Source organism: Anomaloglossus baeobatrachus, chromosome 6, assembly GCF_048569485.1.
Source record: "Anomaloglossus baeobatrachus isolate aAnoBae1 chromosome 6, aAnoBae1.hap1, whole genome shotgun sequence".
NCBI classification, from domain to species: domain Eukaryota; kingdom Metazoa; phylum Chordata; class Amphibia; order Anura; family Aromobatidae; genus Anomaloglossus; species Anomaloglossus baeobatrachus.
In genome coordinates, this window is record NC_134358.1 from 508,824,041 (window position 1) to 508,841,713 (window position 17,673).

The 17,673-nt window shown below is 46.9% G+C and overlaps 1 protein-coding gene across 2 annotated transcripts in view; it reads left to right on the plus strand.

The window, feature by feature from the left end:
• Positions 1-17,673, plus strand: part of ZMYND11 (zinc finger MYND-type containing 11) — a 127,378-nt gene that overhangs the window by 97,509 nt on the left and 12,196 nt on the right. For both annotated transcript variants that reach the window (XM_075315459.1, XM_075315458.1), the window contains exons 12-13: positions 9,434-9,641; positions 14,441-14,506. In XM_075315459.1, the coding sequence (XP_075171574.1) occupies positions 9,434-9,641; positions 14,441-14,506 (274 nt within the window). The remainder of the gene's footprint in view (positions 1-9,433; positions 9,642-14,440; positions 14,507-17,673) is intronic.

Below are 17,673 nucleotides of genomic sequence, written 5' to 3' on the forward strand. Positions count from 1 at the left end.
AACCTTGGCTCGGTGGATCAAGGAACCGATTCTTGAAGCTTACCGTTCTTCTGGGCTTCCGATTCCTTCAGGGCTGAAAGCCCATTCTACCAGAGCCGTGGGTGCGTCCTGGGCATTGCGGCACCAGGCTACGGCTCTGCAGGTGTGTCAGGCGGCTACCTGGTCTAGTCTGCACACTTTCACAAAACACTATCAGGTGCATACCTATGCTTTGGCAGATGCCAGTCTAGGTAGGCGAGTCCTTCAGGCGGCGGTTGCCCACCTGTAAGAGGGGGTCGTTTTCGGCTCTTTTTTATCGAGGTATTCTTTTACCCACCCAGGGACTGCTTTTGGACGTCCCAATTGTCTGGGTCTCCCAATGGAGCGACAAAGAAGAAGGGAATTTTGTTTACTTACCGTAAATTCCTTTTCTTCTAGCTCCTATTGGGAGACCCAGCACCCGCCCCTGTTCCCTTCGGGCTGGTTGTTCTTTTGTGTACACATGTTGTTCATGTTGAATTGTTCCTTTGGTTCATGGTTTCAGTTCTCCGAACATCCTTCAGATTGATTTTACCTTAGACCAATTTATAAGTTTCCTCCTTCCTGCTTTTGCACCAAAACTGAGGAGCCCGTGATGCACGGGAGGGTGTATAGGCAGAGGGGAGGGGTTACATTTTTTAAAGTGTAATACTTTGTGTGGCCTCCGGAGGCAGAAGCTATACACCCAATTGTCTGGGTCTCCCAATAGGAGCTAGAAGAAAAGGAATTTACGGTAAGTAAACAAAATTCCCTTCTTCTCTACTGCAAATTTTTGAGACACTCTCTGGTCTGAAAGTAAACAAATCAGAAATTCGATTTACAAGTATCCCCATCCGTGAAGAGGATCATATTATTTCACAAAATATTTTCACTAAAAGAGATCATTATCTTACTTATTTAGGCATCAACTTAACTTCCAATAAGTCCACTCTTTTCAAATGGAATTATTCCCCTCTCATACAGAGGTTTGTGAGTAACCTAGCCAAGTGGTCTCCCCATCATTATTCTAGTGGGTAGAATTCACTCAATAAAAATGTTCTCCTTGCCAAGGTTTTTATATTTATTCAGTATTCTTCCTATACTTATCCCAACAACTTTTACTAATATACATTCCCTATATCTGGCAAGGAAGACCCAGAGTCCAATGTACTTTGTTTTTATTATAGAGGAATGAGAGGATTATCTCTTCAAAATTTTACTTTATATTATATTAGTCAAATTATCTACATTATAATCTCAAAAAAACTCTTCTTGATGGGTGATGGGTTGGACTTGAGTCTTCGCTTATATCACCTTATTCTTTATCAGGTCTATTGTGGTCATGGAATCCACTTCGGTATGGGGCCCAGCACATGGAGCATCCTTTACACATCATTCTTTATGTCTTTGGAGAAAAATACAATTACGCTATCCGCTATAATCTAATCCTTAATTAGCCTTATTTAACAATCTTATGTTTACACCAGGGCTAGAATCGAGAAATGGTGGAAGTCAGAAGCAGGTTTTGGTCAAATAATAAAAAAGTACTAACTAAAAATACAAATAAAAAAAAAAGTAACCCATCGAATTATCCTACTTTATCAATTTCATGCTTTGAGCAAGCGTGGCTAAATAACTCTAACATTTCAGAAGTTGTGATGGGTTAGGTGTCAAGAATCATATATGGTGATACTATGCTCTCATAAAATCTTTCTGGAAGAGGGTTGAGACCTTAATCTCGAATATAATTGGAAGGTCTATCCAACTTGGCCCAACTGTTAATGTTATTCGGCAACAAATTGTTAGGAATTTTTAATAAAATCTTCCAGCTTATATGTTTTATATTACAATGTCAGGTAGAATTCACATAGCTTCAAAATGGAAACCTGTGTCTCTGCCACTACAAATGAAATAAAATGATTGTGCTATATGAACTAGATGCACCAAGAACATAGAGTTCCTATGTAGAGAGAGCCACATTCACCTCTGAGAGTGGGTGGCGAACCACATTCAGCTCTGAGACAGGATCACAAGCCACATTCAGCCACCACCCTTTCACAGTAAAGACACACAGAGACCCCATTACCAGTACAATGACAGCCACAGGTTTTACACAGAAATCACGCCGTGGCAGTATACCAAGATCCAAGGGTTCCTACCTTACTCCCCTTCAGATCTTCTTTCTGTGTGGGGCTACTCACAAAAGTCACCATCTGGAGACCTGCTCTTCATAGCTATTTGCTAGACCTGGTGGTTATGCACAAAGTTGGAAGACTGCCACGAAACACACATCACGGGCCCGCGAGCCACAGGTTGGGATCCTGCTATAGATCTTTCTTTATTGTTCCTATGGGAGACCCAGACCATGGGTGTATAGCTACTGCCCCCGGAGGACACACAAAGTTACTACACTCAAAAACGTGTAGCTCCTCCCTCCTAGCATATACACCCCCTGCTAGCCAGATCTAGCCAGTTTCATGCTTTGTGTCAGGAGGATCACACACACACATGCATCCTTTTTTGATTTTTCATTTTTTCTAAAGATTTGGAAGAAAAGCGGGTCCATTGGACTCCCGGCATGTCCCTTCTCACCCCCCTGGCGGCGTTGCTGTTAAGGTTGACTTCAGGGCAGGAGCCCTTCATGCCGCGCTCCTTCACCATCCCTTAGGGGCTCTGGCTTGAAGTTAGAGCCAACACGGTTCTCACTGCCTTGCAGGAGACCGGCCTCCATCCGCAGCCCTTTTGCAGGACCCTGCTGGACGGAGCTCTGGACCCCCACCCCACCAGGGACTGGGCCCTGCGTCTCAAAGCTAAGTATAGAGACGTTATTCAGAGGGTCCTTCTGCAATGTGGGGCACTTTTATTGGGGGGGACAGTGACTGCTTGATAATGCTGCTTTTTACTGTGTTTCCGGCCGGTTCCACGGTTTTTACTGAGAACCGCGCCGATGATGCCTGATTGTCGGCCGCATGCATAACTCTAGGCCCCGGCTTCAGCCGCGGCCTAGTTTCGTTTCGTTCCCCTGCATGTCAGTCATGCAGGGGGACACTGCAGCGCCGCCCGCTCTGCACAGGGGAGGACACTCCTTTTTGAGGAGATGATTCCTTCCCCTGTACATCTCCTTAGCCCTCCGATTCCCGCTCCTGGGTTAACCCCCGCCCCCCCTCCTCACTCTGGCGCCATTTTCTCAGCGTTCTTAGTACACTGGTCGGCGCTGGCTGCTCTGCAGTGCAGAGGGAGTGAATATCTGGCTGGGGGTCCAGGCTTGGAATCCGGATGGCACTCATAATAGCGGCCTGATAAGTCACAACCTCTGGTTGTGCACTTTATACACTCTCAGGGCATTCTGAAGGAGTTAATTCTTTATCATAGAACCTCCTCCTCAGCAGCATGTCTCACACTAGGAGCAAAGCTCCAAGGCTGTACACTACATATTCTGCATGTAACCTCATATTGCCTGAACCGGCACACTGTAATGGTTCTTATGTGGTGGTGCCTCAGCCTGGAGTCTCCCCAGGCTGAACCCCTGTCTTGGGTATTCTAGACATTCTAGACAGAGCCCCCACCTCTGCAGCATGTCTCACAGAGCGAGGCTGCAGGCTGTTTTTATTATCCACTGCAGGTAGTCTCGTACGGCTATACCGAGCTCATAACCACTGTGGCCCCTCAGCTTCGGGGCTCATTAATGGTCCCTCCAGCTGCTCCGATTTCGGTGGCTGACCCCTGAGGGAATCCTATTTCCAGGGGTCGGCTGTCCCGGCATCTGCTGAGCATGCAGCCCCCTTCTCAGGGCGTTTTCTGCTTCGCTCAGCAAAGCTCACAAGGGACTCTCCTTCTGGGCTCAGACCCCGTCCTCCTGACAGGGAGACGCAGGGTCCCCTGTCCTCCCCGTCCCGCAGCTCCGATTACGAGCTGACTCACTGGACGAGGAGGATGTCTCTTCCACGGGCTCGGACGCTACTTTATGTACATTGATCCGTCCGTAGGTGACGCAGATGCGAATGATTGGATTGCGTCCATTATACTTGTACTGGACCTCCATCCGCCTGTATCAGGGGAGTATTCCCCGCTGGCAGAAAGGCATCAGTATACCTTTAACAGGACGAGGAGTGTGTTCCTTAACCACTCCAGTTTTCAGCCCGCTGCGTCCAAGCCCACAGCCTATCCTGCAGACCCCACAGCGGGGTTCTGCTGCCTGTCTCCCCCTCCCATCAGAGGTGGTCAAGGAGTGTACTCATTCGCCAAGGGTGGCCACTCCGGTGTCTAGACTTTCAGCCCGGATAGTTGTATCAGTGGCTGACGGCACCTCTATATGGATCCTACGGTACTTTAATTTTGTACTGGACCTCAATCCGCCGGAGTTACCTTATCTAGGTGAACACAACGTGTGTTCCTTAACCACTCCAGTTTTCAGGCCCCTGTGACCAGCCCAGGGTCCGCTCTGACAGTCGCTTCCCATGAAGCGTGATTCTGAGGACTGTGTTTCCCCTGTCCACCAATGGTGGTCAAGAAGTGGGCTCATTCACCTCAGGTGGTTCAGCCCGGACCGTTATGTCAGTGGCTGATGGCTCCTCACTTAAGGTTCTGCGGTCCGCCCGGTTGTCCTTTGGGCCAAGTCGGTATGGGGACGGCAGGAGCTTCGTTCTCCTCAGCTTTACAGCAGTGCGGTTTTTTTGTACCTTCTCTGCTTCTCTGGAGGAGATGCATTCTCTCACAGGGACTCTATGCCCAAAACGGTTGCCTGAACTTCCAGACTTCAGTCTTTTCATCCTATGCCAGGTCTGCCATGCTGGTCACCGCACGGCGGTGGTCTTGGCTACCTTCCTCGCTATCCGCAGGCTCCTGTGGCTTCGGAAATGGAAGGCAGATGCCTCTATGGAGGTTCCTTGCTGGGCTCCCCCTTGGTGGGACCAGTTTCCTCGGAACCAGCTGGGTGAAATTAAGGAAGCTCTTGGCGGGGAGTGTTCTTCCTTGCCACAAACCTAAACCAGGGAACCTGTCCAGGGCAGGAATCAGTTGAGGTTTCGGTGGTTTCCGTTCCTCCATCTGATCGTCCTCTAGCTTGGCCTAGGTTCATAGAACCAAATGGCTCGAAGCTGCGTCTTCAGAAGACCGCAGGAGATGCTGTCACTGAGTCAGCTTCCTCCGAGCTATCTAGCCACGCCAACAACCTCCTTGGTCGGTGGCAGGCTCTCTCCACTTGGCGACGTAGGGTTCTAACACGTCTCCGTTCAGTGGGGGCGGGATTATATCTCCCTTGGCTACAGGATGGACTTCTGTCCACCCGCCAAACAGATTTTTTCTGTCAACTCCTCCCGGCTCCAAGGCCGCCGCCTTCTCACAGGCCGTGGCATTTCTTGCAGGCCAATGGAGTAATTGTACCGGTTCCCGACTGGGAACGGTTCTGAGATTTTTGCTTAAATCTATTCCTAGTCCCCGAAGAGGGCGGTGCCTTCCGACCTGGATCTTTAGCTTTTCAAGCATAGCCAGGTGTGGCGTGTTCACATGGAGTCTCGGTTTTGTTCCGTGTGTTTTTTTCACCGGATCAATCAAGAACCCAAGGAGATTCCCTAGCAGCCATCGGCATCAGAGATGCCTATCGGCAGGAGTCAATCGCAGTTTCACACCAGCGTTGACTACGTTTTGACAATCGGAGTGGTCCAATTCGTGGCTCTTCCCTTGGGGTTAGCCACGGCCCCTCGAGTATTCTCATTGGGGCAGCTGTGATTAGGGTCCTGCACCCCTAGAGTTTGGCAGTGATCTTTTGCCCTGGACGGCCTTCTTCTCGGGGCTTCATCCAGTGCTGACTCTTAGCAGAGTGCTTCGCTCACTCTCGCCACTCTGACCTATTCGGGTGGCTTGTCTTTCTGTCCAAGTCCACTCTGACTTCGAACCAGAGGTTCTCAGGGCGTCAATGGAAGTGATTCCTTGCCCAGTTTCTCCTGCGTCCTCTGAGACTGGATGTTTTCCGCTGTACAAGCGAACTCACTCCTCCCACGGGGTGGTGGCTTCGCCACTGACCAGGGGCTCGTTTCAGTGGTGGCTTCGGCCACTCTGTCTCAGGGGCGCTCCTTTCTGGCCCGTCCCGGGTGATCCTCACCAGGATGCTAGCCTATCCGCCTTGGGAGCAGTATATCTCCACCGTGGAGCGCAGGGCGCTTGGACTCTGTCCGAATCAGCCCTCTGGATCAATGCGCTGGAAATCAGAGCTGTATTTCTGGCTCTCTAAGCCTTCACCATCTGTTGGCGGCTAGGCACTTTCGAGTCCAGTCGGACAACGTGACAGCGTTTTCCTACATCAGCTTCCAGGGCGGGACACTCAGCCGCCTGGCAATCTTGGCGGCTCAACATTCTTCAGTGGACAAGGGACTCCTAGTCCACCGTATCCGCAGTCCACATCCTAGATGTGAAAACTGCGAGGCAGGCTATTTCAGCTGTCCAACCGTGGTCCACAATCCTCAGGTTTTGCGGTAGACACACTGGTTCATGTTTGATCCCAGCTTTGTCTCTTTACGAATTTCACCCTCTACCTCTTGTCCAGAGTCCTGCGCAAGATCAGTAAAGGGGGCCGTCGGGTCATTCTTCCAGACTGACCCAAGCAGGCTTGGTACTCTGACCTGCTCCTTCTGTCCGTTGGGTTGCCATGGCATCTTCCGGACCGTTCAGATCTTTTCTCAAAAGGTCCGTTTTTTCCGTCAGAATTCTGGATTCTCAGATTGACGGCGTAGCTCTTGAGTCCTGGATCTTAGCGACTTCTGATATCCTTCCTGAAGTCATCTCCGCTATGACTCGAGCTCCAAAGTGTCCTTTGACCTTTTTGGCCTTGCCGACCTTTCTGTCCCTTCCAGAGTCCGGTCTACAGCTAGGACTATCCCTCATTAAGGGACAGGTCTCGGCTCTGTCAGTATGTGCCAGCGGCGTATCGTCCGGCTGGCTCCGGTGCGCTCCTTTAAGGGCGCATCTCACATCATTCCGCCTTTCCGGCGGCCTATGGAGCCCTGGGACCTTAATCCGGTCCTCCCGGTTCCCAGAAACCCCCCTTTGCGCCTCTTGGGGAGGTTTCTTTGTTTCATCTTTCACGGAAAGTACTCTTTCTAGTGGCTATAATTTCCCGCCAGAGAGTTCTGGCTGCACTCTCTCGGAGTCACCCCCTTTTTTGGTCTTTTGCATCAAGACAAGGTGGTCTTCGTCCGACTCCGGACTTTTTTCCCTAAGGTGGTTACTGCTTCCACCTTATCCGGGGCAATTTTCCTGCCTTCCTTTTGTCCGGCTCCTGTTCATCGCTTGAGGAAGCGTTGCATATCCTGGATCTGGTGCGGGCGCTCCGGATCTATGTGTCTCGCACCGCCGTTATTAGGCGGTGCACCTCTCTGGTGCTGACTGTTAGTCAGCGTAGCGGTCTCTCGGCATCTAAGCCGACCCTGATCGTTGGCTTAGGTCGGCCATTTCCGAGACCTACAAGTGTACTCAAGTGCCTTCCCCGCCGGGGATCAGAGCACATTTGATCAGACCTGTCGGCGCCTTTTTTGGGCTTTCAGGCACCAGGTTACGGCTCAGTAGGTCTGTCAGACTGCAGCTCGAATTAGTCTGCATACTTTTTCGAAGCACTACCCAAGGCATGCTCATGCTTTGGCAGACGCGGGCTTGGGCAGACGCATTTTACCGGCGTCTGTCGCCCATTTGTGAAGTTAGGTTTGCCTGCTTCTCAGTTGTCTGTTTCTTCCCACCCATGGACTGCTTTTGAACGTCCCATGGTCTGGGTCTCCCATAGGAACGATAAAGAAAAAGAGAATTTTGTTACTTACCGTAAATTCTTTTTCTTATAGTTCCGTCATGGGAGACCCAGCACCCTCCCTATTGCCTGTTGGCAGGTTTCTTGTTCCGTGTGTCTTCACCGGCTGTTATTGTTGTAGACAGAGGTTCCGGTTCTTCCGGATTTTACTCTGTCTCTTCTTGTGGGTGGATGTCCTCCTTCAGCTTTTGCACTAAACTGGCTAGATCTGGCTAGCAGGGGGTGTATATGCTAGGAGGGAGGAGCTACACGTTTTTGAGTGTAGTAACTTTGTGTGTCCTCCGGGGGCAGTAGCTATACACCCATGGTCTGGGTCTCCCATGACGGAACTATAAGAAAAAGAATTTACGGTAAGTAACAAAATTCTCTTTTTTCTGTACCATTTAAACTTCGTGGATAGCCCTCCCAACAAGATCCAAATTGGAATTTGGATCAATCTGTACATCTGTCACGGTGATAGACTGGTCTTAAATTTTCTGAGAACAATAACTATATTTCATCTAATGTGGAAAGTTATGGTGGATGTTTGGGATATGTGGGACTGGTAAGGTCAATTCCACCATCTACATATTGAACTATTATAGTTTGAAACCAATTGTATGTAGAAACCTCCACCCCTCCCTCAGTTTTTTTTTGTCTTTTTATTTATTCTGCTCCCTTTTTCTAGTTTTAATAATCATTTTGCTCAAGTTTCTATATTTCGACATATACTGAAGGATTGCTAAAAATGTACTTCTAATATAATGAATATTACTTTGTCCCCTTGCAAAGGGATTGCTTGTTAAAAATTGTTTTTTTTGTGTGAAAATAAAACATTTTTTGAACCGAAGATTGAGCTACTGTGCCCACGTGAACAAGCACCTGTGTCTGTAAAAAAAAATAAAAAATGAAGGGGCCACGACTTTATGGATTAAAAGCAGCAAAGCTTCACATGTCTGCCCCAGTTCCAGGCAGCGGGTCAGTCGGATCAATGGATGAGAGTTAAGGCCCCGTTACACGCAACGACGTATCTAACGATATATCGCCGGGGTCACAGATTCCGTGACGCACATCCGGCATTGTTAGCGACGTCGTTGTGTGTAACAGCTCCGAGTGAGTGTTAACGATCAAAAATACTCACCTAATCGTTGATTGTTGACACGTCGTTCATTTTCAAAATCTTGTTGATGGTGCAGGACGCAGGTTGTTTTGTTCCTGAGGCAGCACACATAGCTATGTGTGACACCCCGGGAACGACAAACAACAGCTTACCTGCGTCCTCCGGCAACGACGTGGGCGTCACTTTCCTGTTGCTGCTCTCCGCCCCTCCGCTTCTATTGGCCGCCTGCCATGTGACGCCGCATTGACCCGCCCCCTTAGAAAGGAGGCGGTTTGCCGGTCACAGCGACGTTGCTAGGCAGGTAAGTATGTGTGACGGGTCCTAACAATGTTGTGCACCACGAGCAGCGATTTGCCCGTGACGCACAACCGACGGGGGTGGGTGCTTTCACCAGCGATATCGCTAGCTTTACTTGCCTCTTATGTGTGTTTCTGAAATAGTGTTAGAAATAGTTTCTTCATGTTTCTGGGTTTTTTCATTTGACCAGTTAAGTGCTTTATTAGAAAATAGAAGTGAAAATTTGTAAATCTGCTATTATAAAACAGGGCCTGGATTCCATCAGAGAATATTCAGGAAATCACTGTCAACGTCCATCAGCTCCATGTAAAGCGAAGCATGGGCTGGAAAAAAGCCTGTGACGAGCTGCAGCTTCACCAACGCTTCCTACGTGAAGGCCGCTTCTGGAAATCCAAAGGAGAAGATAAGGGGGAGGAAGAAGCAGAATCAAGTATCTCATCGACCAGCAATGAGCAGGCAAGGGCATTTACTGTAGGGTATTGTAACTCTTGCTCCAGGCATTTCAGTCTGTGTGCAGCAGACAATTGTTTTCTTTTCATTTCTAGACCTAACTGTTTTAAGACGCTATACACTATGTTAGCATCCAGCTAAAAAGGACATGTGGGCAGGGCATTGTGAGGATTGTCCTGTCTGTTAAATGCTGTGAGCCAATCAGTGATCAGAGCTCTCGCCACCGGACTCTTCCTGAATATTCCTTTTAGTTATAAAAAAAAACAAAAAAAAACACAAAGGCGATTTTATACATCATGGACATTTTCATAATTTGCAGTCATTCATGTTGCTTTGAATGTCCGTGCTTGGGGAAACCCTTCATTGGGTTTAGACTGTCATGAGACAGGTTAACGAGGCCTGTGACTGAGATAAGGGAGCATACACTATGTGTAGAGGAAAGAAGGTTTAATCATAATCACAGACGTGGATTCTTTACTGTAAGAGTAGTAAGACTATGGAGCTCTCTGCCACATGATGTTGTAATGCTTGATTCCCTACTAAAATGCAAGACAGGCCTGGATGCCTTTCTTGAAAAATATAATATTACGAGTTATGGGCACTAAATTCTGTGATTCCGCGTTGATCCAGGGAACTAGTCTGATTGCCGTATGTGGAGTCGGAAAGGAATTTTTCCCCTAATATGGAGTTTACGGTCTCCCCATGGGCTTTTTGCCTTCCTCTGGATCACCATGTTAATTCATAGGTTGGACTTAACGGAACCTGTCAGGTCCCCAGAACCACTCGCAGCTCTGTGCACGTATCTATAATCCCTGCCCAACAGTCCCAGCATACAGTAGCACACAAATAGATCTTTAGAAAAAGACCGTAAGTGCAGGCGACTTTCGATCATGAGCAGTGAACGTCTTTGAAGCTGGAACACATACACCTGGTGTCAGAGAAGCTCAATGCTGACTGGTTCAAAGCAGTGCGCATGCGTGGCTTTGTATCGCATTGTCATGACGCTGGCCAATGTAAAGCAGGTTAGCACGCCCACAGGGGCGTGATAACATGCCAGGTGAGCCGACTAGCCAGGGAAGTAACACCCTTGCGACTAGTCACAGCCCTTATTAGCATATCATAAAGGATCTTTAGAAATACTTTTTCTAAAGATCTCTTTATGTATGCTACTAGATACAGGGACAGTTATGCAGGGGTTAGAGATAAGTGCACAAAACATTTAGTGGTTCTGGGTGTACTCTGGGACCTGACAGGTTCCCCTTAAGTCTACCTTCAACCTTAAAAACTAAACCCAGTTACAGAGTTGAGCAGTGCAGATTAATTGGCATAAAAAAAATTGTATTTGAGGTCACATTGGGAATCAAATCATGTTTTTAGGGATTTTATTAGTTATCGATTGTTTCTTGGAGAAGATGACCCTATTTATAGAAATGGTCTACCCTCCTCCAGTAAGGGTAGAGTTAGCTTACTTTAAAGGGATTGTCCACTTCAAAAACCTTACCTTTAACCTTTTTCCTAACATTGTTGTATATCTGTTCCATCTTTTTTGTGCGCCACACAGAAATGCCTTTCACGTGTCAAGACATCAACCATTCTGCTACGTGTGACGGGGCTCACTGACGGGCTCATATCAACAGCTAAGCTAGCCGCCTCCTCTTTCTGGTGATGTCCCAGTTCCCTTCAAAACTGCTATTAGTTTATGGGTGCATACACTATTTTATTTTGAATAAAACACCCTACAGATTGGAGGAGTCCAGATCCTGTATCCCCATAATCGCTCAAAACAGTATTTATTGAGATTCACAAGACCTGGCCCCTTTCTTAGCTGCTGCTCTTCACTTTGGGTAATACTTTATAATCTACTAGCTGTGTTATCCGTTGTTGCCCGAGATAGTAAGTAACTACAGTGGAACCTTGGTTTACGAGAACGATCCGTTCTGGGAGTGTGCTTGTAAACCAAGTTACTCGTCTAGCAAAGCAAAATTTCCCATAGGAAATAATGCAAGCTCAGACAATTTGTTCCATAACTTGTTAAATATCCCATCCTGGTCCCCTATTGTGCCATTCTACACACGCATAAACACACACATATTATGCTCACTTTACCTTCCGTTCCATCGCCGGCCTCCTGGTTCTTATAGTGCGCAGGTACAGTATGTGTATCTGGCAACCATCGTGATCGATGCCAGAGCTTCCGCTGCCAGCGTGCTGATGCAAAAGGCAAGAGCCACTTGCCTCTGATTGGTCAGCGCGCTGCCTTTGAGAAGCGGCTGACAGCAGAAGTTCTTCCATCGTCTGGATGGTTACCGGATACACATACTGTACCTGCGGACAACAAGAACCAGGAGGCCGGCGATGGAACGGAAGGTAAGGTAAGCATAACGTGTGTGTTTGTGTGTGTGTGTGTTTGTGCATGTTTGTGTGTGTTTGTGAGGACTGCAAGAGCGGGTCAGAGCGCGGTGAGAGTACCGAACCGGAAGTGTGTGCGGTGAGTATTTGCTCATACAGCAAAGCTTGCTCGTATAGAGAAATACTCGCACACCATGTTACTCGTAAACCGAGGTTCCACTATATTCTTAACTATAACAAAATAAAATGCTTTAACAAAAAAATGTTTTGCACATAAAAGTCACAAACTAAACAGGCGTCATCACCAACAACCTATTAACTGACCCATTAGCTGTCCTATACTAAAAATGTCCTTCATTGCCTAGAGCAACCAATCAGAGCTCCTTGACGTCTAACAAAATAGAAGCAGAGCTGTGATTGGTTGCTATAGGCCACCTGATAAATATCCAGGTTAGCTGTGAAAACAGCCAATATATTACCTCAAACATCGTGTGTGTGTGTGTGTGTCTCTTTCTGTGTCTTTTTGTGTGTCTCTGTGTCTTTGTGTGTATTTCTGTGTGTCTCTTTCTGTCTCTTGTGTGTATGTGTCTGTCTTTGTGTGTCTCTTTTTTTCTGTGTATGTGTCTTTCTGTCTGTGTATGTGTCTCTTTCTGTCTTTGTGCATCTCTTTGTGTGTGTGTCTCTCTCTATCCATAATAGGAGTCTATAATAACAGATCCGTTCCCAGCTCTATTGACTTTAATATAAGTAGGTTTTTTGACAAATTACTGTAAAGCGCATAACTCCCTAGTAGGCAGTGTGTTTTCTATGGATGTATATACATTTACTTTTACACTTTCCGTTGAGGATTCCATCACTTTTGACAGCACAAATAGTGCAGCACTCTGCCTGACAGGCAAACTATGAGAATGCTAAACCCCTGTTAGGCTAGGTTCACATTTCTGTTGTTTTGCATCAGTCACATGCGTTGCTTGACACTTGTGACTGATGCATTGTACAGCGGATGACAAGAACTGGAATTCATTGTCATGATAAAGCGGATTCCATTGTAAAACGAGAGAGAGCGAGAACGATCAGCTGATCTCCCAGCCACCGGCTTTTGAGAGCGATCAGCTTGATCGTTCACAGAAGCCGGCCGCTGGGCGATCAGCTGATCACTCTCAAAAGCCGGTGGCCGGGAGATCAGCTGATCGTTCGGCCGCCGAGAGAGACATTCATTTGAGAGACAAAGATTTGAGCATGCGCAGTGAAAACATAAGGATTCCGCTGCTCAAAAATCGTTACATGCTACGTTCCTGCCGCCCGACGGTCAGTCGTTCCACGACTGACGGGCGGCGGATGCAACGCAAGGGCATCGGTCGCAATCCGTCGCACATACAAGTCTATGGAAAACAATGGAATCCGCCAAACGGATTGCGTTGTTTATCAGAGCAGCGGATTGTGACTGATCATAAACAACGGAAATGTGAACCTAGCCTTCATCATTCTGGTTATATGGGCGTCACCCGCCATAGCAGCTTGCCTTCCAGAGGTCATAGTGGGGATGTGAACAGGGCCAACTTGGGTCTTTTGATCTGACGATGTAACGTCATATTGCTTGGCTAGCCATCACTTTCGCTGATCCTGAGAATGACGGTGACACTAGTGCAGAGCTCCCCTTCATTGTTTTTCTCTGCAGAGCGAAACCCCAGCCACCCTCTGTGCAGGACACCACAGCGCGGGCCTATTCATGTCAGTGGGGCGGCTTGTGTCCCCTTTGTTGTCCAGGATCATTGTTGGGCAGTGGAAACTCCCGGCAGGGGCACAGTATTAAGGCCCTTTCATATTCAGGATCAGGGGAGATGACGGAGATATGATAATGTTTTATAACATGGAGAATTATTACGATCTAGCATAAAATAGCGAAATAGTAGAACATGTAACACATTGATAGACGTGATAAATTACATATCTAATTCTCTTTTTAAAGAAATACAAATCTAGAATGTAGCAAACAAAAAAAAAAACAACAACCTTATTTCAGCTAATCTGCACACCCTAGTATACGTAAAGCCGCAGACAAGCCAATTTACAGTGTTCGCGCCTATGATTAAGCTGCCTTCATTTTACGGTCTTTGATTATGTTTCTTATTAATGTAATTTCCGATATTATTTCTCGGTAATGACGGATCACCTGGTGTACACCTGCAGTCCTCGCACGACCTCCTCACAATGTGTCCTAGTTTCCTGCAGACATAAAGAGATATATTGTCTGGGCAACAAGACAAGTCTGTGAATTGTTTCCTACAGCTCGTCTAATTGAGACCCAGACTTGCTATAAACAGAACGTGAACAAGCTCTGCACAATTTAAAGATTATCTTGTGGCCATATATTTCTGCAGAATGAAAAGCATGTTTCCGATCTGTTCAATGTTAGCAGGATTACATTGACTCTACATCCTTAATCTTTGAAGCAGAAGGCGACTCAGGAACCAAGAGCCAAGAAGGGGCGTCGTAACCAGAATGTAGAGCCCAAGAAGGAAGTAAGTGCTCCTTAGTATTAATACTCTTGCAGTATTTTACAGCATTTTTTGTTGGTATATTGGGGTTTTGTTTGGTTTTATCGGCATTTTGCATAAAAGTGTAATCCACCATTAATAAAACTTAAAGGATTATCTTGTCAGATTGGCATAATACAGATCTCCAGCTAGGTTAGTCTTCGGATGTTGGCCAAACAGAAGTGGACGAAGAGATGAGAAAATGATAATAAATAGGGTTAAGTATTTGCTGGATTTTATTAGGTAAGAACAGAGTCACCATCCACATGATGTCTATTGATGTAGAAGAGACATTGGCGCTGCTTTCGAAGTTTTGGTAGTGAGACACCCGACGGATGGTAAAATGGAAGGGCCGACAGACTAAAGACATTACTGTGACAGGTTACTGCTGTATAGCTATATCAGATCAGGGGATACTCGCTCTTACTTGAGAGATCCACCCCATAATGGAGAGTTATTTTTCAAGGCATTGCTCCATGGGAAATAATCAATATGCAAAGTAGAACCTACCTGCCAAACCACAGACCCAGCGTTAGGCTAAGTTCACACAGGGCATCTTTTGCTGCGTTTTTGAGGTTCCAAAGATGCACCAAAATGCATGCATTTTCCTCTCTCAGCAAAGTCTATGAGATTTTGATTTTGTTGTCCACACTGGGCATCCTTTGTTAGATGCATTTTGGCTGCGTTTTTGAAGATGCACCCAAGATGCAGCATGTCAATTCTTTTTGCGTTTTTCCCGTGGTTTTGAGCCCTTTGGCTATGTTCACACGTGGCATCTTTTTTGTCAGTGCATCTTGAGTGCATCTTAAAATGCATCAAAAATGCAATACGTTTTTACCCCGTTTTTGATGCATTATTATCGCATTTTACCGCGTTTTGCCCAATGCGTTTTTTAAGTCAAATCTATTGACTGGAGGGTTCAAAAACACGGTAAAAACGCAAATTCCATTATTGAAAAAAACCTTCCCTTAATCCGTCCTGAACAAGCAACTACAGACCAGCTCTCCTTCATCCTCTCCAATCTCTCCTTCATCTCTAAACTCTTGGAGCGCCTGTGTCTACGCTCGTCTCACCCACTACCTTTCCACTCACTCTCTTCTAGATCCTTTACAGTCTGGCTTCCGCCCTTTACACTCAACAGAAACTGTTCTTGTCAAAGTGACCAATGACTTATTGACAGCAAAACGTAATGGTGACCAGTCTCTGCTTATTCTTCTTGACCTTTCTGCCGCCTTCGACACTGTTGACCACCATCTCCTTCTCTCTATGCTCCATTCTATCGGCCTAAACGACACTGTGCTTTCCTGGGTCTCTTCCTATCTTTCTGTCCGCTCATTCAGCGTATCATTTGCTGGCTCCACATCTTCTCCTCTTCCTCTCACTGTTGGGGTCCTTGGCCCTCTTCTTTTCTCCCTCTACACTGCCCCAATTGGAATGACCATCAGCAGATTTGGCTTCCAGTACCATCTTTATGCTGATGACACCCAGCTATACACCTCATCCCCTGAGCTCACCCCCGCTGTACTAATGAACACAAGTGACTGCCTGACTGCAGTTTGCAACGTCATGTCTGCTCTCTATCTGAAACTTAACCTTTCCAAAACTGAACTTCTGCTTTTCCCTCCATCTCCCAACCTTCCTAAACCTGACATCTCCCTCTCTGTGTGTGGCACAACGATAAGTCCTAGGCAGCAAGCCCGCTGCCTGGGGGTTATACTTGACACTGATCTCTCCTTCACCTCCCACATACAATCTCTTGCCCGCTCCTGCCGCTTGCACCTCAAGAACATCTCTAGAATCCGCCCCTTTCTCACAATGGAAACGACAAAAACCCTCACCGTGGCCCTGATCCACTCTCGCCTTGACTACTGTAACTATCTATTAATTGGTCTACCCCTAACTAGACTCTCTCCTCTACAGTCCATCCTTAATGCAGCAGCCAGGGTCACCTATCTGGCTAACCGCTACTCTGATGCCTCTGCTCTGTGCCAGAGGTAAAGTAGCCCTGGCACACCGTTTATTTCCCAATTGTAATAACGAAGAAGATGAAAGTCTCTTTTGAATTTTTATTGAAAAAGACGATACAGTTGCAGAAAGTCCGCCTATGACAACGTTTCGGCCATCATTTCGGCCTTCATCTGGTCGGACAGACTGGTCAAGTAGTGATTCTCAGAAGAGCGCAGAAAAATTACAGTACTGGTAAGGATGGTATGTAATATGAACACGTTATTCGTCTATTTGTGGATAGATTTGCAAAATCCTGGGACCTCACCGGACGCACAGGGCACGCAAGCGGTCTCCACACATACTGATCTCCTTTCCTGCCTCACCGCTGTATCTCTAAGCCCCACTGGTAACTAAACAAACCGGATTTTTGAGGCATAGGGCCCCTGCTCCCAGGCACTTGTAGACTCCAATCATTCATTGTTTCTGCCTTGTGCATATGAACTAAGTCTTAGACATAGAACCCCGGATCTCATGTAACATGTAACTTGTGGCACCACTACCCTTCGTCTCTACTAGATAAGAAATGAATCAAGATAGCAATCAGCCACGCAGCAGCCCTGCCTAAAGATTGTGTGTACATTCTGCCACTTATGTACAGAGTCGTTTGACGCTCTCATAGAGCCAAGTATCACCTCTGTCTCACAGAGTATACCTATAAGTGTAACCTGAAATATTGACGGGACCTTGCCATTATCCCAGGATTTTGCAAATCTATCCACAAATAGACGAATAACGTGTTCATATTACATACCATCCTTACCAGTACTGTAATTTTTCTGCGCTCTTCTGAGAATCACTACTTGACCAGTCTGTCCGACCAGATGAAGGCCGAAATGATGGCCGAAACGTTGTCATAGGCGGACTTTCTGCAACTGTATCGTCTTTTTCAATAAAAATTCAAAAGAGACTTTCATCTTCTTCGTTATTACAATTGGGAAATAAACGGTGTGCCAGGGCTACTTTTACCTCTACCAAGTAATTTTTTTTCCTGAGCACCTGTGTAGGTGACGCTAGGTCCTTTTTGTTCTGCTCTGTGCCAGTCATTGCACTGGCTGCCCATATATCACAGGATCCAATTCAAACTGCTTGTTCTCACCCACAAAGCTCTCCACAGTGCAGCACCCCCCTACATCTCCACCCTCCTC